Source organism: Zonotrichia leucophrys, chromosome 4 (genome assembly GCF_028769735.1).
Source record: "Zonotrichia leucophrys gambelii isolate GWCS_2022_RI chromosome 4, RI_Zleu_2.0, whole genome shotgun sequence".
Lineage (NCBI taxonomy): Eukaryota > Metazoa > Chordata > Aves > Passeriformes > Passerellidae > Zonotrichia > Zonotrichia leucophrys.
In genome coordinates this window covers 70,706,990-70,727,605 of record NC_088173.1, presented here as the reverse complement: position 1 = coordinate 70,727,605, position 20,616 = coordinate 70,706,990, and the positions used below count along the sequence as shown (strand labels likewise).

Genomic DNA, 20,616 nt, shown 5'->3' with positions numbered 1-20,616 from the left:
GGAGAAGCAGGTGAGGACAAAGGTAAGGAGACAGGGAATGCTGGAGCAGACAGATAAAGCCCTGGGGAAAGAAACCAGGAATCCACTGTGGAAAGTAGGGCAGGGAGAAGGAAACGCTCCTTGGATGGAATCCTGGGAGCTGCAGGCACAGCTGAGGGGGAAAGGGAAACTCCTGGAACTCCTGGAGAGAGAGAGAGAAGGGGGAAACATCTGGAGAGAGAAGGAAGAGGGAAGCACCTGGAAAGAGAGGGAATAAGGAATTCAAATCCCACCTTGGCTCAGCCTGATTCCCAAATACACCCAACATCGATTCACCACAGAGGAAAAGACCTTGAGCTGCACCTGGGGAGGTTTAGCTGGATACTGGGAAAATTTCCTCCCAGAAAGGTTTGTCAGGGCTGGAATTCCTCCTGCAGTCACCCCTCCAGGCTCTGCCCCATTCCCAGGACACTCACTCACCTTCTTGGCCTCCTTCAGGCGCTTCTGGAGCTCAGCCTGCTGCTCCTGCATTTTGCTCTTCCATTCCTGCACCTGCTCCAGCTGGATCTTGTACTTCTCCAGCTCCTTGAGCTTCGCCTTGTCCTCATTCCTCTTGATTTTGAGTGTCTCCAGCTTCTCCTCAAGGTCCCTGACCTGAGCACGGAGATTCTCCTCCTCCTACAACACCGAGCCAAGAGTTAGGGAAGGAGCAGGGACATCCTTGGACAGAGCTCTGGGGAAGTTTCTGGAAGCCCAGGGAACCTGGCGTGACTTTGACCATCGATATTGGGGCAGTCTGAGATGAGAGGGACTCAGGACAAGAGCCTGGAGTAGCAGGATTAGATGGGATTTTGGGAAGGAATTCCTGGCACAGGCTGCCCAGAGAAGCTGTGGCTGCCTGATCTCACTGCAGCATCCACATCATTCCCAGGTGATCTCCCCCCAGGGAAAACGGATCCAGCTCCTTTTCCAGCAGCTCAGCTCCCAGGGCAGGGAAAGGCTGATGCCAGCATTCCCCAAGGAAGGGCTGCAGGGACAAAGGGATGTCACCTCCCTCCCTGGCAGCAGCCACAGGGGCTAAACCTTCAAATCCCAAAGCTGGGTGACAGCAAGGAACAGGTCTTGGAAAAATCCAGAACCTCCTATGGATTCCACCTCTGCTGCTTTCCCAGCTTGGACATTCTGATGTCCCCAAAAAGCCACTTCTGCACCCAGCTACAGAAACCAGAGAGCTCTGGGCATGGGGACACGGGTGGGGACATCCCCTGTCCCCACCCTGGGGCGCCTTCCCCAGCTCTCCCTTCCACACACAATCCCAGAGCCTTGTCCTCTCCTGCCATTCCCTCCCTGGCCTTGTGCCCCAAATCTCTCCCAAGCTCTAATTAACTCATTCATCAAAGCAGGATGGAAGTGATGAAAAAGTATTTTAAAGATCAAAACGGGAGTAACTCTGTAATGATTAAAAATGATTAAAAACGCCTGAATTTGGGAAATATTGCATCTTTCCAGGTGGGCTTTGCATCCCAAGGCAGAAGGACCTCCAGTGCATCCCTGCTGGTCCCTCCACCCCAATTCCCCCAAGTTTGGGAAATCCTGAACCTCTCCAAGGGGTCTTTCCAGCCCAAGGCTGGAGGGTCCCCAGTGCATCCCTGGCCTCTCCACCCCAGTTCTCCCAGCACCAATGGGTGCTGCCAACTGGACCCTCTGGATTTAACAGGATCAAGCTGTGACAGAGCCTCAACCCTGCCAAACTCGTCACTCATGTCCACACGACTCGATGTCACTCGTGTCCACAGGACCCTGCCAAACTGCTCTGATGCCACCCGTGTCCCACAGGGACCCTGCCAAACTGCTCGATGACTCGTGTCCACAGGACCCTTCCAACTGCTCTGATGTCACCATGTCCCACAGGACCCTGCCAACTGCTCTGATTCACTCGTGTCCCACAGGACCCGCCAAACTGCTCTGATTCACCCGGTCCCACAGAGACTGCTAACTGCTCTATGCCACCGTGTCCCACAGGGACCCTGCCAAACTGCTCTGATGCCACCCGTGTCCCACAGGGACCCTGCCAAACTGCTCTGATGTCACTCGTGTCCACAGGGACCCTGCCAAACTGCTCTGATGTCACCCATGTCCCACAGGGACCCTGCCAAACTGCTCTGATGCCACTCGTGTCCCACAGGGACCCTGCCAAACTGCTCTGATGCCACTCGTGTCCCACAGGGACCCTGCCAAACTGCTCTGATGCCACCCGTGTCCCACAAGGATTTATTTGGGAAGGGATGGAGGCGCACTGGGAATTCTCTTTGGAAGCAGCCTCGCAGCTTTGCTCCCTCTTCCTCTGTCCGGGCCAGCTCGGACCTGTCCCAATGCTCCTCCCACAGCCCAGTGACCACCCCAGGACCCTCCGGGGCACCTCCTCTTCCTCCTGCCGGTGCTGGGCGCGGTTTTCTCTCCTGCCCGCTGGGGAGCACCGGCAGAGCCCCGCGCTCACCGGGGCAGGGCTGGGGGCAGCGCTCACCTGGGCAGGGCTCACCTTGGTGGGCGAGGGGACCGGCGGTGCCCCCGGCGAGCCGAGGGAGGGCGTGGGGATGACGGGCGCCACCAGCGGGGTCTGGGCGGGCGTGCCGGGCTCGCTGCTGCTCATCTCCCCGCCGGACGCCGAGGCCGAGCCCGAGGGCCCCGCGGTGCCGCCGGACGCCGAGGATGTGGGGGTCCGGGTGGGCTGCAAAACACCGGCAAGGGGTGAGGGGGAGGCAGGGCGGACATCCCTGATGTGCTCCCACAGCTCGCACCCTGACACCTCTGGTGACTCCCGGATTCCCGTTTCCACTGATTTGTGTCACTGTCCCTCAGGAATTCTGCTCTGGATTCATGGATAATCCATTGGGGAAGGTCTCCACACATTTCCCTGAGAAGCTGGGGCTGCCTCACATCCCTGGAAGTGCCCGAGGCCAGCTGGGAGCACCCTGGGATAGTGGGAGGTGTCCCTGCTGTGGCACTGGGTGATCTCCAAGGTCCCTCCCAACCCAAACCATTCCAGGACTCCATTTCCCAGCTCCAGAGCTCCAGATTCCATTCTCCCAGCAAAACCTCAGAGCCCACCAAGATGAGAACCCAGATTTAGGGGAGCAACAAGAAAATCAACAAGGAGTGAGTTCCCAGAGCCCAGCGGGGCCTGGTGCTGCTTCATTAGCGCTTATGAGGCTGTTAATTAATCACTGTCTGAGCCCAGTGGGTTTTCCAATGGGAAAAGGGGTGAGGGAAGCACCAGGACCCCCCAGGCTCCCACTGGTCTCCTCATGGACCACCCTATTCATGGACCACTTATCTCTGACTGTGTAAATTAAATTTCCTGACTTGATTTTATTTCTAGAAATGGGATTTTTGGTGCCATGAGGGTTCACCTAGTGTGTGGTTTCACCCATGGGTACAGCTGAGAAAGAGAAATATTCACCCTCTGCCCTTATTTTCTCTAAAATGGAGGCAAATCTGAGTTCACTCAATGGCAGAAAGTCCAGCACCCCTCAGACAGGCCCAGCCTGCCCTCCTGGGATGATCCCAGTTCTCCCAGGCACAGAAAATGGGGAATTTCTGGGTAGCAATAAGCCCCAAACGCTTTCTTTCAGATACAGCTCCAAACAAAGACGTTTGTTGTTCCTGCTGCTTTTGGGGTCACAGATCCCCACAGAGAGCAGGGTTAGATGGGATATTGGAAAGGAATTCCAGGGTGCTGAGACCCTGGCACAGGTTGCCCAGAGAAGCTGTGGCTGCCACACCCCTGGAAGTGTCCAAAGCCAGGTTGGATGGGGCTTGGAGCCACCAGGGATAGTGGGAGCTGTTCCTGGGTGGAGCTGGATGGGCTTTAGGTCCCTTCCAACCCAACCCATTCCGTGATTCCAGGATCCCAACTCCACCTCCCTGCCAAAGGAGCAGGAGGTCCCATGGGACATCCCTGCAGAGACATCAACAAGAACCATCCAAAGCCAGGGAATGGGGGCATCCCAAAACCCTGGGGCTGGTGGAATCCACCCCTGCCTGGGGCTGGAAGCACCTGCTGAGCATGGAGCCCTCCCCGCAGGAGAGTTCTCCACCTCCAAACTCAACCTTTAAGGATTTCTCTGCCACATTTCCTCCCTTCAAGCCATAAGTCCCTTCCCAAGGTGAATGCTGGTGGCTGGAGCAGCCCCTGAGGGCCTGGTGGGACCACAGAGCCCTGCCTGACACCTCAGGCTCTCCCAGATCCCACTCAGATCCCACTGATCTGATCTCTCAGATCCCACTCAGATCCCACTCAGATCCCACTGATCTGATCTCAGATCCCACCTCAGGCTCCCTCAGATCCCACTCAGATCCCACTGATCTGATCTCAGATCCCACCTCAGGCTCCCTCAGATCCCACTCAGATCCCACTGATCTGATCTCTCAGATCCCATCTGAACTCAGATCCCACTGATCTGATCTCTCAGATCCCACCTCAACTCAGATCCCACTGATCTGATCTCTCAGATCCCACCTCAGGCTCCCTCAGATCCCACTCAGATCCCACTGATCTGATCTCTCAGATCCCACCTCAGGCTCTCTCAGATCCTACTCAGATCCCACTGATCTGATCTCTCAGATCCCACCTCAAGCTCTCTCAGATCCCACTCAGATCCCACTGATCTGATCTCTCAGATCCCATCTGAACTCAGATCCCAAATCCCAGCAATGCCCACAGGGACCCCCTGGCACAGCCTGGGCACTGCCACATGGATTTCACACTGCTCCATCCTAGGAGAGGGTCCCCAAGGATCTGGACCTGCTCCAGAGGAGTCCATCCAAGGACCTGTGAGCTCCTCTGGGCTCTGCACAATGAGGTGGAAGGACAACGGTGGAGATGGGAACCAAGGGGTCGTGTTTGGGTGGGATTGGTCACCAGTGGATCATGTTTGGGTGGGGTTGGCCACCAGTGGATCATGTTTGGGTGGGGTTGTCCACCAGTGGATCATGTCTGGGTGGGATTGGCCACCAGTGGATCATGTTTGGGTGGGATTGGCCACCAGTGGATCATGTTTGCATTGGCATCCACAAGAATGGCCACGTTTGAGTGGGGCTGGCAATGAATGGGTCATGTTTGGGTGGGGTTGGCACCCAATGGATTCTGTTTGAATGGGGTTGGTATCAATTGCATCCTTTTTGTGGTGGGATTGGCACCCAATGGATCATATTTGAGTGGGACTGGCAAAGAATGGATTGTTTGTGAGTGGGGTTGGCACTCAACAAGTTGTGTTTGAGCAGGGTTGGCACCCAGTGGATCATGTTTGAGTTGGCATCCACAAGAATGGACACATTCGAGTGGGGTTGGCAATGAATGGATCATGTTTGGGTGGTGTTGGCACCCAACAGATCATGTTTGGGTGGGATTGGGAACCAATGGATGATGTTTGAGCTGCGTTGGCAATGAATGGATCAGGTTTGGGTGAGGTTGGCACCCAACAGATCATGTTTGGGTGGGACTGGGAACCAATGGGTTGTGTTTGAGTGGGGTTGTCACCCAACGAGTTGTGTTTGAGCAGGGTTGGCAACAAACAGCTCATGTTTGAGTGGGGTTGGCAATGAATGGATCATGTTTGAATGGTGTTGGCAAACAATGGATTGTGTTTGGCTGGGGCTGGCACCCAGCAGCTCATGTCTGGGTGGGACTGGGAACCAATGGATCGTGTTTGAGCTGGGTTGGCAATAAATGGATCATGTTTGGGTGGTGTTGGCAAACAATGGATTGTGTTTGGGTGGGGCTGGCACCCAACAGCTCGCGTTTGAGTGAGGTTGGTACCTAATGTACCATGTTTGAGATGGTGTTGGCATCCAATGTGTTGTGTTTGAGTGGGGCTGGCACCCAATGGCCCATGTTTGAGTGGGGTTGGCAATGAATGGATCATGTTTGAGTGGTGATGGCAAACAATGGATTGTGTTTGAGTCGGGCTGGCCCCAAAGGCCCATGTTTGAGTGGGGTTGGTACCTAAGGCGCCATGTTTGAGTGGGGTTGGCACCCAATGCCCATGTTTGAGTGGGGCTGGCACCCAATGAGTGGGGTTGGCAATGAATGGCCCATGTTTGAGTGGGGCTGGCACCCAATGAGTGGGGTTGGCAATGAATGGATCATGTTTGAGTGGGGTTGGCACCCAATGGCCCATGTTTGAGTGGGACTGGCACCCAATGAGTGGGGTTGGCACCCAATGGCCCATGTTTGAGTGGGGCTGGCACCCAATGCCCATGTTTGAGTGGGGCTGGCCCCCAATGAGTGGGGTTGGCACCCAATGGCCCATGTTTGAGTGGGGTTGGCACCCAATGGCCCATGTTTGTGTGGAGCTGGCACCCAATGAGTGGGGTTGGCACCCAATGGCCCATGTTTGAGTGGGGCTGGCACCCAATGAGTGGAGTTGGCAATGAATGGATCATGTTTGAGTGGGGTTGGCACCCAATGGCCCATGTTTGTGTGGAGCTGGCACCCAGTGGCTCCAGCCGTTGGCACCCAGTGATCCATGCTGGTGACGGGGCTGGCACTCGATGCTCTGAGTGGCGCTGGCACCCCCGGGGCCGCCGGTGCCCCCCGCGCTCGGTGCCCCCACCGTGGCTGCTCACCTTGGGCCGGCGGGCGGTGCTCTGGAGGGCAGCGGGAGCGGAAGCAGAGAGGACAGACAGTCACACAGGGACAGAGGAGCAGAGAACAGCCGGCGGCGGCCGGAGCGGCAGAGCAGGGAAAGGAGACAAAAGACAGCACGGCATCGTTAGTGTGCCCCGTGGCACCGGGCGTGGCATCGTTAGCCTGGGGGCTCGTTAACCTGCTCCATGGGCACAGCTGCCATGGGATCCCCTGGCACAGCTCCCACGGGACCACAGGAGCAGAGCCCAGAGCCAGCCCTTGCCCCATCCCTGCCCTTCCAGACGAGTGTGGGGACAGCTGGGCACAGAGGGCACATCCTGAACCCCCACGGATACCCCAGGGCACATCCACCCTGTATTTCCAAGGAATTTTGGTCTTCAGAGGCAAAGCCTGGTTCAGGTTGGCTGGGCATTCCATGGGCACGGGGGGTTTGACCTCCCACGCCTTTCCCAGAGAGTTCCGGAGTAGGAGATGGAAAGGATTTAATCTTAAACGTGAGTTTTCTCCTCTCCTCATCCCTCTGGTTCTCCAAAAGGCCCAGAGCACCCTGAGCAGCTGCCTCAGAGCCCCCAGGCTCTGCTTTGTTTAACCAGAAATTCCAGGGACACCACAGAGCTGATCCCACACTCCCAGCTTTTCCTTTCATGGCTGGAATTAAATTATCCATGATTTTGGAGCAGGACCCCCCCCACACACCCCTCCATGCACATGCAGCAGCTCCCAGCAGCTCAGGGAGGGGAGGCCACAGGGCTCAGCCTGGAACAGAGACAAATACAAAATTATTTAATATTTTTCCCCCTTAAAAACAATCCCTAATGGATGGAAAAGGAGGAGTGACCAGGCTGGTCCTGGGTGGCAGCGGGTGGGCATTGGGAACATCTGTCCAGCTGCAGCCTTGGAGCACTTCCACGCTCTCCCTCATTTCTGATTCCATGACCTAATCCCAGCTGGGAATAAACAGGAGCAGAACAGATGGATAATGGCACTGCCACATGATCCCACGTCCAGGATGGGGACAGGAGGCACACGGAGCCCACCAGGGACCAGCAGCTCCAGCTGATCTCCAACACGGCCATGTTCCCTCCCGAGGCCTCAGGAACCTCTGAGCTTTATTTCCCTGTTTTCAGTATCAGCCTGGATGTGTTTGCACTTCCAAACTTCCCATCACCTCTGGCATTGCTTCAGCTAAATCCTGCTCTGCTCACTTCCAGCCTGTTTCCATGTCAATCCCGAGGAAAGACATTCCCATCTTTGATGACATGTCCTGAGTGACCAAATTGGTCAGGAAAATGGGATTGCAGCAGCAAAAGGTGAAACCCTCAGGATGCTCTTCGGGAGCTCTCCAGCATCTTCCCAAAGTCCAAGTAAGCAACATGGAGCAGCAACAAAAATCTGGGAAACACCTGGAAAACGTCTTCTTCAGGAATTCCACACGTGGGAGGGCTCAGGAGTGGGGCAGGGCTGGGGGGTCCCACACCGACCCCTGAGTCCTTGGACATGGGGAAATGTCACCTGAGACAGCTGAGTCCTGTTCTGGGGGACAACAAATCCTTCCCTGGGGGACACTGAGCCTTTTCCTGGATGGGGGACACTGATCCCTGTCCCAGGAGACACCAAACCTTGTCCTGGGGGACACTGAGCCCCAAACTGGGGGACACTGAGCCTTGTCCTGGGGGACACTGAGCCCCAAACTGGGGGACACTGAGCCTTGTCCTGGGAAACACTGAGCCCCACACTGGGGGACACTGAGCCTTGTCCTGGGGGACACTGAGCCCCAAACTGGGGGACACTGAGCCTTGTCCTGGCCGTGGGGTGAGGGACACCAATTCAAACCCTGCCTCAAACCACACCAAACCCTAAAAACAGGGAGAAGCCTCCTGGTTACCATCCCTAAAGCCACGTGGAATGACAGGGAATAATCCTGCTTTGTGCATCCTTGGGAGTTCTGGTCCCCTCCATGTGATGACCACTGAAAGTTGAAGCTCCAAGACCCTTGGGATCTATGGCAAAGGGATGTTCTGGGATGCTCCAGCTGCTCTCTCCATCAGGAATGGGGGATGGCCGGGCTCCCCTCCATGGTGGCACCATCTGTCCCCAGCCAGTCATGTCTGGGCTCTGGAAAAGTCGGTGACCAGGATGGGACGTGGATTTTCTGGTGTCCGTCATCGTGCCAGCACTGGGAGCAGAGGCTCCAGCCCCACCTGGATCCAGGATGCTCCAACCTCCCTGCTGGGGATGGATGGACAGATGGATGGATGGGGATGGATGTTCCATGGAGGTTCTGCTCTGCTGTGTAATGCTGCTGCATCAATATTTGATGGAATTACAAAACCTCAGCTCCCAGGGGAGCGTTGGGGGCTCCGAACCGGCGCGCTCCGAGATGGACTCAGCTCCTGGCAGCAGCAACTCTGGAAAAATCCTCCTGGACACCAAGGACTGAGTGTGGTGGGGTCAGCATTGCCTGCTGAACGTGGGGTCCCACAATCCCTCCTGACTTGGTTCTGCTCCAGGTGTGGGAATCCCGATCCAGGCAGGAGCAGCGAGTGCTGGATGGGTGAGCAGGAATGTGTGAATGTCACCTTCCAGCAGGCAGGACAGGGGAGGTGTCACTGGAGCCTTCTCCTGGATTAAGTTTCAAGGTCTGAACTTCACTGTGGCTGCTGCTGTGGAGGATTCCCAGAGTTTCCAGGAGGATTCTGACTGGCAGCAGCTCCTGAGTGGGGCGGGCAGTGCTGGGGGTGATGCCCAGGCACTGATCCAGTGCTGCTCCATGCTGATGCCATCCCACTCCATTCCCAGGAATTTGGCCCCTTTGGAGGCACCTCCCCTCAGCTGGAGCTGAGTCTCAGCCCCAGGATGAGCCCCTCAGGGTGTGGTTCCCTGGGATACTGCTGGGAATTCTGCATTTTAAACAACCAGCACCACCCAGGTCTCACAGGTGTGATTCCATGGGTGAGGAAAGGAGCAACAAAAAAAAGCAGGAAGGAATCCAGGCTTGGGGCTGAGCTCCAGCAGCCCCCACTCCCCCCTCCAACAGGGCACAGGGAAAGCAGCATCCGTGAAACTTTCCACGGGGAATAGGATTAACAGGGACACGTGACGAGGAGCGTCGGTGTCTGAGCTCAGCGAGGTGCAGGGGTAAATCAGGAGCATTTCCTGCCAGGTACAGACCAGCTCAGGTCTATTCCCTGCCAACAGCCAGAAATTCCCAGGATTTCTCTTTAAGCTGAGCAGTGACATCGTGGTTACACTAAAAATAAACATATAGGCCAGTGCCCGCGCTGTCACCTGCAGGAATGGCAGCCTGGCAGGGACTCGGGCACTGCCAGCCCCTGGGAATGCCAAAGGCTGAACCCAGCAGCGTGGCTGGCAGGAAAACCGGGATTGTGGGCACACAGAATCCCCAGGGTGGGCACTGGTGGCACTGAAAGCAGGGATGGCACCGGCAGCAGGAACAGCACTGACACTCTCAGGCTGTGGGGACAGGGACAGCAGCAGGGATGGCACTGGCACCCCTGGAGCGGGAATGGCACCAGCCATGGGCACAGGGACAGCAGCAGGGATGGCATTGGCACCCCTGGAGTGGGGATGGCACCGGCAGCAGGGACAACACAGGCAGCAGAGACAGCACTGACCCTCCCAGGCAGAGGGGATGGCACCGGCAGAGGGGACAGGGATGGCAGCGGCAGCGGGGACAGAGATGGCACCGGCAGCGGGGACAGGGCCCCGGCAGAGCCGCAGAGGCGCTGCATTGGCCGGGTGACACGGAGAGGGGACTCCGGGAGCTCGGCAGGCAAAGCCAGCCATGAACCGATGCTCACCCACCGCCCCCCTCCTCCCCGAGCCCGTCACGCTCCCAATTACAGCCCGGCAGCATCAACGCGGGGAAAACGGGCAAAACCAGCGAGGAGGCGGCCGGGAAGCGGGGACGCGATGCCGGAGCGGGGGATGCGGGCGCGGACCGTACCTTGCGTGTGGCCGGGGCCTGCCTCATCGTCGCGCAGGGACGGCCGGAGCGGGAGGAGACGGAGCAGCGGGTCAGTTAGCGCGGCCGGACACGGCAAATGGCCGCGGCCTGCCCGGGGGCTCGGCGGGGGCTCGGGGGGTCCGGGGCAGCCCCCCCCGGCCGCGGCCGCTCGTCCCCGCTCCGCCGGTGGCTCCAACCACCGCCCCGGCGGCTCATGACATCACCGCGGAGGGGCCGCACCGCCGGGCGCTGCACCGAGCCGGGCGGATGAGGATGAGGATGAGGATGGGGATGGATGGGGATGTGATGCTGCGCTCGGGGAGGGTCTCAGCGGCTCGGAGCCCCCCCGGTGTCAGCTCCGCGGTGCTGGCGGCTCCGTGGCTGCGCTCGGTATCGCCGCCGTGCCCGCAGCCAAACCCGCCCCGCGCCGGAAAACCCCCCGGGAGCGGACAGACGGACGGAGCGGAGCCCGGATGGACAGATGGACGGCGCCGAGCCCCGAGGGATGGACAGATGGACAGAGGGATCATCCTGCCGCGCCGCCACCCAGCGCCAGCTCCGCACCGACACGGGCGGACCGAGGGAGCTCAGGGTGCGGAGAGACCCCCCCGGGCCTCGGAGAGCCCCTGCCCCAAAATCCCTGCCCTAAAAATGCCCCTCAGGGCGGCGTCCAGCACGCCCCGAGCCTCGCTGCCCTGCCAGGACCGTTCCCGCAATTCCTGCCCGGCATTCCCGGTGTCCTGGCCAAGAACTCTGCTGGGAACCCACAGGATGTCACCAAGCACCATCTCCAAACTCTCCATGAATCCATGGGGTGCCCCACGGAGTGCTGGAGAGCAGGAGAGCAGCTCCCTTTACAGGCACACATCTTAAATCCCATCCATTATATGATTGTTGTATTATGTAACATGAACACAGACTCATCCAGCTCCCATTCCAACTGTGTCATTTTCCAAAATTCCCACACTATGAGGGAGGGGAGAGGAGCTCAGGGTGCCCCAGGCTCACACCCAACCCTCCACACACAGAGGGAATTTTACCTCCAGTATTTCCAGTCCCTCAGCACAATCCTGCCAATCTCCAGGAAAAACCTTTAAAGGCCTCTTTGGCATTCCCTGGAAGCAGCCCCTCGAGGATGTCAGGCTGGGGACATCCTGTGTCCAACAGACCTGTGCTGGGATCTGATTCCTGAAAAACCCCTGGATCAGGGAATCAGGGGTGGGAGAAGTGTCCAAGGCCAGGCTAGATGGAGTTTGGAACAGCCTGGGATAGTGGGAGGTGTCCCCTTGCCCATGGCATGGGATAGAACTGGATGGGCTTTAACCATCCCATAATTCTGCTCTGGAGTCAGGATTGCTGGGAACGGAGAAGGGAAAATTCCAGGGAATCCTCAGAGTCCCTGCAGGGGCTCCAGGAGAGCTGCAGAGGGACTGAGGACAAGGGATGGAGGGACAGGAGCCAGGGAATGGCTCCCACTGGGAAAGGGGAGATTGGGCTGGGATCCTGGCAAGGAATTCCTGGCTGGGCTGGAATTCCCAGATTTGCTGTGGCTGCCCCTGGATCCCTGGCAGTGCCCAAGGCCAGGTTGGACATTGGGGTTGGATCCACCTGGGACAGTGGGAGGGGTCCCTGGATGGGTTTCAGGTCCCCTCTAACCCAGCCCATTCCATGATTCCTCTCCTGCAGCTCCCTCTGGCTGCGTGCAGGCGCTGGGGGCAGGGCAGCATTCCCAAGGGACAATTTTGGGAGCTGGAATTGCATCTCCAAACAAAGAAACCCCGAGCTCCACCAGCCTGAGCACCACAAACCCCTCCAGGAGCCAGAGCTGACACAGGCCCAGCTTTTGGGATCATTCAAATCCATTCCAACGCTCCAACAGAATCTCCCTCCCACTCCCACCAGCCCTGGCCCAAAACAAGAATCCCTTTTGAAGCATTTCCAGATGAAATCATCCTGGATCCATGCCTTTAAGCCCCTGAATGATCCCAGGGCTGCATCCATTTCTGAAGGAGCCACGTGCAGGCTCACACGGATTTAAGTTTAAGATAATTACGGGTATTAGAGCTGCTCTAATGAACCAGCTCCTCTCCTCGCACACAGCTCTGCTCCCTAAATCCAGAATATATCAACTCTTCCCACACAAAGATCCAATAAATGCAGCAGCAGGGAGAAAATGCAATTAACCCCAGGGAAATGGTGTCAGGTGCTTTGGGCTGTCCCTGAAACTCCTCAGGGATGGGTAAGGGAGGTTTTTTATCCTAAATCCATGAGAAGGAGGTGGTGGCAGCAGCACAGATGGGAGAATTCCTGGTTCTTTGGGGGATTGGAGAGGAGAAGCCAGGTTAACTCCAGCTCTTTTCCATGGAGTCATCAGTTTGCAGCACCAGCTGCTGCTCAGCTCCTGGCCCCAGAGGGTGACATCAAAATAATCCCCACAGGCTCCTTTGGGGACACACAGAGCTGCCACAGCGGTGTCACCAAGCCTGAGGAACAGCAGTGCCTGGGAAATCAGCCCTGGGATCATCCAGGCCCTGCCATGGACACGGTTTGGGCAGCGGGGGTGAGCTGGGGTTTGGGAGCTGATGGATTTATCCATTCCTTTAAAGGATCAACGGGGCTTGGGGTGGCCCCTCTGCATTCAGCAGCACAGCTGGCACCTGCTCCGGGCTGGAATGGGCCAGCTGCTCCTGCATGGAGACTGGGATAGCACCGGGATAACACCGGGATAACCACCTGGCCATTCCTGCATGGAGACTGGGATAGCACTGGGATAACACCGGGATAACAACCCGGCCATTCCTGCATGGAGACTGGGATAGCACCGGGATAACACCGGGATAACACCGGGATAACAACCTGGCCATTCCTGCATGGAGACTGGGATAGCACCGGGATAACACCGGGATAACAACCCGGCCATTCCTGCATGGAGACTGGGATAACACCGGGATAACACCAGGATAACACCAGGATAACAACCTGGCCATTCCTGCATGGAGACTGGGATAACACTGGGATAACACCAGGATAACAACCCGGCCATTCCTGCATGGAGACTGGGATAGCACTGGGATAACACTGGGACACTGACCTGGCTGCTCCTGCATGGAGACTGGGATAGTACCGGGATAACACTGGGATAACACCGGGATAACAACCTGGCCATTCCTGCATGGAGACTGGGATAACACTGGGATAACACCGGGATAACACCAGGATAACAACCCGGCCATTCCTGCATGGAGACTGGGATAGCACCGGGATAACACCGGGATAACACCAGGATAACAACCCGGCCATTCCTGCATGGAGACTGGGATAACACCGGGACACTGACCTGGCTGCTCCTGCATGGAGACTGGGATAGCACCGGGATAACCCTGGAAAAACACCGGGATAACACCGGGATAACACCAGGATAACAACCCAGCCATTCCTGCATGGAGACTGGGATAACACTGGGATAACACTGGGATAACACCAGGATAACCACCTGGCCATTCCTGCATGGAGACTGGGATAACACTGGGATAACAACCTGGCCATTCCTGCATGGAGACTGGGATAACACTGGGATAACACCAGGATAACAACCTGGCCATTCCTGCATGGAGACTGGGATAACACCGGGATAACACCGGGATAACAACCTGGCCATTCCTGCATGGAGACTGGGATAGCACCGGGATAACACCGGGATAACACCAGGATAACAACCCGGCCATTCCTGCATGGAGACTGGGATAACACTGGGATAACACCGGGATAACAACCAGGTACTGACCTGGCTGCTCCTGCACAGAGACCGGGATAACACCGGGATAACACCAGGATAACACTGGGACACTGACCTGGCTGCTCCTGCACAGAGACCAGGATAATACTGGGATAACACCAGGATAACACTGGGATAACACCAGGATAACAACCTGGCCATTCCTGCATGGAGACTGGGATAACACCAGGATAACAACTGGGTACTGACCTGGCTGCTCCTGCACAGAGACCAGGATAACACTGGGATAACACCAGGATAACACTGGGATAGCACCGGGATAGTACCGGGATAACATCGGGATAACACTGGGACACTGACCTGGCTGCTCCTGCATGGAGACCAGGATAACACCGGGATAACACCAGGATAACAACCGGACACTGATCTGGCCACTCCTGCATGGAGACCAGGATAACACCGGGATAACAACCAGACACTGACCTAGCTGGTCCTGTATGGAGACCGGGATAACACCGGGTTAGCACTGGAACAACAACCAGACACTGATCCGGCTGCTCCTGCATGGAGACCAAGATAACACCGGGATAACAACCAGACACTGACCCCACCACTCCTGCATGGAGACCGGGATAACACCGGGATAACACCGGGATAACACTGGGATAAGACCGGGATAACACCAGGATAACACCCGCACACTGACCCAGCCACTGACGGGTCACCCTGGCATGGGATGGGATGGGATGGAGCAGGTGCCCAGCAGAGAGGCCCCAGCACCAGGGCACAGCAGGAATCCAGCCCTGGCACATGGAATGCCACTGGGACAGCGATGTCACTGCAGAGGGACAAACCTGATCATCCAGGGACAATCCCAGGATCAAACTGGCTGCAGCAGCAGGGGACAGGTGACCTGAGGTGACAGGACAGGATTTAACAGCAGGGTCTCAGCACCAGCACATGCCACCTGTGCATGTGGCACCTGGGGACACTTGGCAGTGTCAGGGGAACAGTTGGACTCAGGGGTCTCAGAAGGCTTTTCCAACCTAAATATTCCACAATTCCATGATCCCTGAATGGGTCAGACCCTGGCAGCTCCCAAGTGAGGCAGAGCTTTTGCTGGAGCCTTTCCCTGCATCCCTGGGAGTTCCCTGTTCCCATCACAGCCCTGCCACCTCCGTGTCCCTGGGAGGTGACATCCATGACGCAGTGTCACCCAGCACTGCAGCAGGAGAAGGGACTGGCCTGTCACCAGCACAGACACACTGTCATGGGGATGAACACAGCACAACCTGCTTCATCCCAAAAATGACCTGGGAAAGAAAGACCCTTTTCCTGCTCTTTAACCAGATTTTGGGGTCCTTCCCAGGCAGCCTGGCCCAGGACAGAGGCCAGCACCTCCCGAGGACAGCATGGACCTCCTGCTCCAAGAACAGGGACACCCAACACCGTGTCACAGGCAAGGGACAGGGCCCCCAGTGTCCTGCAGCCCCTGGGAACAGCACAACCCAAAGGCCACAGCATCCCAAATCCATGGAAAACAGGGGAGGGGCACAGCAGGGGCCAAGGCCCATCTGGCAGCAGCTCTGCACAATAAAGTCTGTAGATTAAAGTCTATATTTGACACACAGGAGCCGCCCTAATCTCCAGAACGAGGATTTACCCGCTAATTACTCTCATTATCCAGGTCCCCCCCGCAGATGGCACAGCCCTGTGTGGGGGCAGGGGGGCTCTCAGGGCCATGAGTGGCTGAAAAGGGTGAATTGTGAGGGGACAGCAGGGCCTGGCATGGGGCTGCCCCTCAGTGGGGACATCCCTGTGTGAGGTGTGTCTGTGCAGCCAGGACGAGGGGCAGGACAGTGACAGATCCAGATCCCCAGGACAGTGACAGTCACAGCCCCAGATCCTCAGGACAGTGACAGTCACAGAGCCACAGTCCTCAGGAGAATGACTGTCACTACAATCCCCAGAACAGTGACAGATCCAGATGCTCAAGACAGTGACTGTCACTCAAACAGGATCCCCACAACAGCGACAAATCCATGATCCCCAGGACAGTGACAGTCACAGCCCCAGATCCTCAGGACAGTGACAGATCTGTGATCCTTGGGACAGTGACAGTCACAGCCCCAAATCCTCAGGACAGTGACAGTCACAGATCCAGATCCCCATGGCAGTGACAGTCACAGCCCCAGGGCAGTGACAGTGACAGTCACAGATCCCCAGGACAGTGACAGTCACAGATCCATGATTGCCAGGACAGTGACAGTCACAGATCCCCAGGACAGTGACAGTCACAGATCCCCAGGACAGTGACAGTCACAGATCCATGATTGCCAGGACAGTGACAGATCCAGATCCCCAGGACAGTGACAGCCACAGATCCCCAGGACAGTGACAGCCACAGATCCTCAGGACAGTGACAGTCACACCCCCATGATTGCCAGGACAATGACAGCCCCAGATCTCCATGGCTGTGACAGATCCATGACTGCCAGAACAGTGACAGTCACAGACCCCCATGGCAGTGACAGCCCCAGATCTCCATGGCTGTGACAGATCCATGATTGCCAGGACAGTGGCAGTCACAGATCCCCATGGCAGTGACAGTCACAGATCCATGATTGCCAGGACAGTGACAGTCACAGATCTCCAGGACAGTGACAGTCACAGGTCTCCAGGGCAGTGACAGTGACAGTCACAGATCCCCAGGACAGTGACAGATCCCCAGGACAGTGACAGTCACAGATCCCCAGGACAGTGACAGATCCATGATTGCCAGGACAGTGACAGTCACAGATCCCCATGGCAGTGACAGTCACAGCCCCAGGGCAGTGACAGATCCCCAGCACAGTGACAGTCACAGATCCCCATGGCAGTGACAGTCACAGATCCCCAGGACAGTCACAGATCCCCAGCACAGTGACAGTCACAGATCCCCAGGGCAGTGACAGTCACACCCCCTGACCCTAATCCCAGCCACAGCTCCGAGCAGACAGCGGGGACACAGTGGGGACACAGCGGGGACACAGAGGAGACACGGAGCAGCTGCAAACCCACCAGAACAAGGGCAGGGAAGGCAGAACCCAACATTCCCAACAGGAATCCCATCCCAGCAGAGCCCCTTGGAGCTGGCAGGACCATGCTGAGGGATCCACACGGCCCCTGAAGCCTTGGGGACATGGAGACACCTGGATCTGGGGGACACAAGGAGGGGACACTTGGGGACAGGTGCTCCTGGCCTCTCTCCACGGGCTCTCGGCAGATTCCACATTGCTCCTCTCCTCTGGACTTCCCATGGACAAACAGAACTTTTTGGATCGTTTTTCCACCCAAAAATCAACACAGAGGCAGCTGGAAAGCAAATCTGGACCAAAGGGTGCACAGGTAACACCTCTCTCCCCTCTCCCACAGCTCCAGAGCCCACCTTGGCTTTTCTCTCGGCACAATTCCCAAGAGGGGGAAAAATAATCCCCAAATTTCCTTCAGGGAATGATGATTCCCTGCCCGTGGTGTGGAATGAGATGGGCTTTCATGTCCATCCCAACCCAAACCATTCTGGGATTCTTTCCCAGGACCTTTGGAGTTTCAGCTCATCCTTGCACGAACGATTTCTGCCTTCAGAAATTGTCACAAACCAGGTGGGTTTGGGTGTCCCCAAGAGGCGCCAGAGCCCAGGGACAGGACAGCCCTGAGAAGGTGCCACTTGTCCCCAGGTCACCGAGGGTTCAGGGGTTATAAAAATATCCTAGAGAGTTGTGCCAGGGGAGATTCAGGATTTCTGCCTTCAGAAATTGTCACAAACCAGGTGGCTTTGAGTGTCCCCAAAGAGGCGCCAGAGCCCAGGGACAGGACAGCCCTGAGAAGGTGCCACTTGTCCCCAGGTCACCAAGGATTCAGGGGTTATAAAAATATCCGAGAGAGTTGTGCCACGGGAGATTCAGGATTTCTGCCTTCAGTAATTGTCACAAACCAGGTGGGTTTGGGTGTCCCCAAGAGGCGCCAGCCAGGGACAGGACAGCCCTGAGAAGGTGCCACTTGTCCCCAGGTCACCAAGGGTTTAGAGAGAGTTGTGCCAGGGGAGATTCAGGATTTCTGCCTTCAGAAATTGTCACAAACCAGGTGGCTTTGAGTGTCCCCAAGAGGTGCCAGAGCCCAGGGACAGGACAGCCCTGAGAAGGTGCCACTTGTCCCCAGGTCACCGAGGATTCAGGGGTTATAAAAATATCCGAGAGAGTTGTGCCAGGGGAGATTCAGGATTTCTGCCTTCAGTAATTGTCACAAACCAGGTGGGTTTGGGTGTCCCCAAGAGGTGCCAGAGCCCAGGGACAGGACAGCCCTGAGAAGGTGCCACTTGTCCCCAGGTCACCGAGGATTCAGGGGTTATAAAAATATCCGAGAGAGTTGTGCCAGGGGAGATTCAGGATTTCTGCCTTCAGTAATTGTCACAAACCAGGTGGGTTTGAGGGACCCCAAAGAGGCACCAGAGCCCAAGGTAGGACAGCCCTGAGAAGGTGCCACTTGTCCCCAGGTCACCGAGGGTTTAGAGAGAGTTGTGCCAGGGGAGATTCAGGATTTCTGCCTTCAGTAATTGTCACAAACCAGGTGGGTTTGGGTGTCCCCAAGAGGCACCAGAGCCAAAGGTAGGACAGCCCTGAGAAGGTGCCACTTGTCCCCAGGTCACCAAGGGTTTAGAGAGAGTTGTGCCAGGGGAGATTCAGGATTTCTGCCTTCAGTAATTGTCACAAACCAGGTGGGTTTGGGTGTCCCCAAGAGGCGCCAGAGCCCAGGGACAGGACAGCCCTGAGAAGGTGCCACTTGTCCCCAGGTCACCAAGGGTTTAGAGGTTATAAAAATATCCGAGAGAGTTGTGCCAGGGGAGATTCAGGAAAATTCCTTCATGGAAAGAGCTGGAAAACATCGAAGAGGCTGCCCAGAGCAGGGGACAGTCCCCATCCCTGCAGATGTGACACTTGGGGACACCGCTGACAACTCGCTGCTGCTCTCCGAGGCTTTTCCCACCCAAACCCTCCACGATGGTGACGCTGAGCCCACCCTGAGCCGTGTCCCCTCCCAGGCTGGGAGCACATGCAGGGACAGCCATGCAGCGCCGGGATGGGGACGGTGAGGGTGACGATGGCCCCGGCATGCGGCCGCGCGCGCGGGGGAGAGGGACGGACGGACAGACAGACAGACGGACAGCACCTTTTTGGGCTTGGCTCCGCGCTGCGTGAGGAGGGAACAGAAGGAAGGTTAGACAGCCCTGGGGGCTCTCCTAGGAACCCCCTGGCAGGCTGCAGGAAAGGCAGGAGGGGAAACAGAATCAGGGAAATTGGAGGAAATGAAGGAGGAAACAGCCCTGGAGTCACCCCCGTGCTCCGGTGTCACCTCCTGTCCCCACCCCCAGCACGGAGGATTGGGGGAGTCAGGACGTTGCAAAGGGGAATAAATCATTTCATGGGGCACCGACAGGGAAAAGGGATTGGGGGGCCAGGATCTCCCAGGGGAAGAGATGTGAGGACAAGGGGGAATGGTTCCCAGAGGGCAGGGATGGGTGGGATTTTGGGAATGAATTCCTCCCTGTGAGGGTGAGGAGGGGCTGGGATGGAATTCCCAGATTTGCTCTGGCTGTCCCTGGATCCCTGGAAGTGTCCAAGGCCAGGCTGGATGGGGCTTGGAGCCACCTGGGATAGTGGAAAATGTCCCTGGATGGGCTTTAAGGTCCCTCCCACTCCAAATCATTCCAGGATTCCATGGCAAACCAGCAGGAATGCCCTGGAATGCAGCTGCCCATGGAGCAGCATCTCCTGTCCTGACCCCTTCCCCACATCAGCAGCACTAAAGAATTCCAAGAACAATCCCCATTCCCTGATTTCAAGAACGTTGAAGTTTTCTAAATATTCTCTTTGTCTTCTAATGAATTCCAGGGTGGAATTAAAGCAGGAGGATCAGGCACATGGAGCACAGGCTCCAGCAGTGCCAGGGGCTGATGGATCACACCCCACACAGCAGGAAAAACCAAAAAACCTTCCCAAATCCCTCTGACACAGGGCAGGGAATCCATTTCCATCCTCCCCTCTGGCTGGAGCTCAAATTCACCGGGGTTTGAGCACAGTGAACCCCCGGGTGCTGCTCCATCCTCATATCCAGCATCCACAGCAGGGTGGGGAGCAGAATTCCCACTCCTGGGAATGATCTAGAATGGCAATTCCAACCCCACAGGTGCCACAGAAGCCCCCTGTCCCCACCATTTCCTTTCCCACACTGCCCACATCCCATGGAAAA

General features: G+C 56.9%; 1 protein-coding gene across 10 annotated transcripts in view; it reads right to left on the bottom strand.

The window, feature by feature from the left end:
- The window catches only part of DCTN1 (dynactin subunit 1), a 77,905-nt gene that overhangs the window by 26,223 nt on the left and 31,066 nt on the right, over positions 1-20,616 (bottom strand). For 6 of the 10 annotated variants that reach the window (XM_064712095.1, XM_064712091.1, XM_064712090.1 and 3 more), the window contains exons 5-9: positions 19,537-19,557; positions 10,596-10,613; positions 6,607-6,627; positions 2,519-2,707; positions 460-657 (exon numbers count right to left, since the gene is read on the bottom strand). In XM_064712095.1, coding sequence (XP_064568165.1) covers positions 460-657; positions 2,519-2,707; positions 6,607-6,627; positions 10,596-10,613; positions 19,537-19,557 — 447 coding nt within the window. The remainder of the gene's footprint in view (positions 1-459; positions 658-2,518; positions 2,708-6,606; positions 6,628-10,595; positions 10,614-19,536; positions 19,558-20,616) is intronic. The other 4 variants (XM_064712097.1, XM_064712098.1, XM_064712093.1 and 1 more) reach the window with 3 other exon arrangements.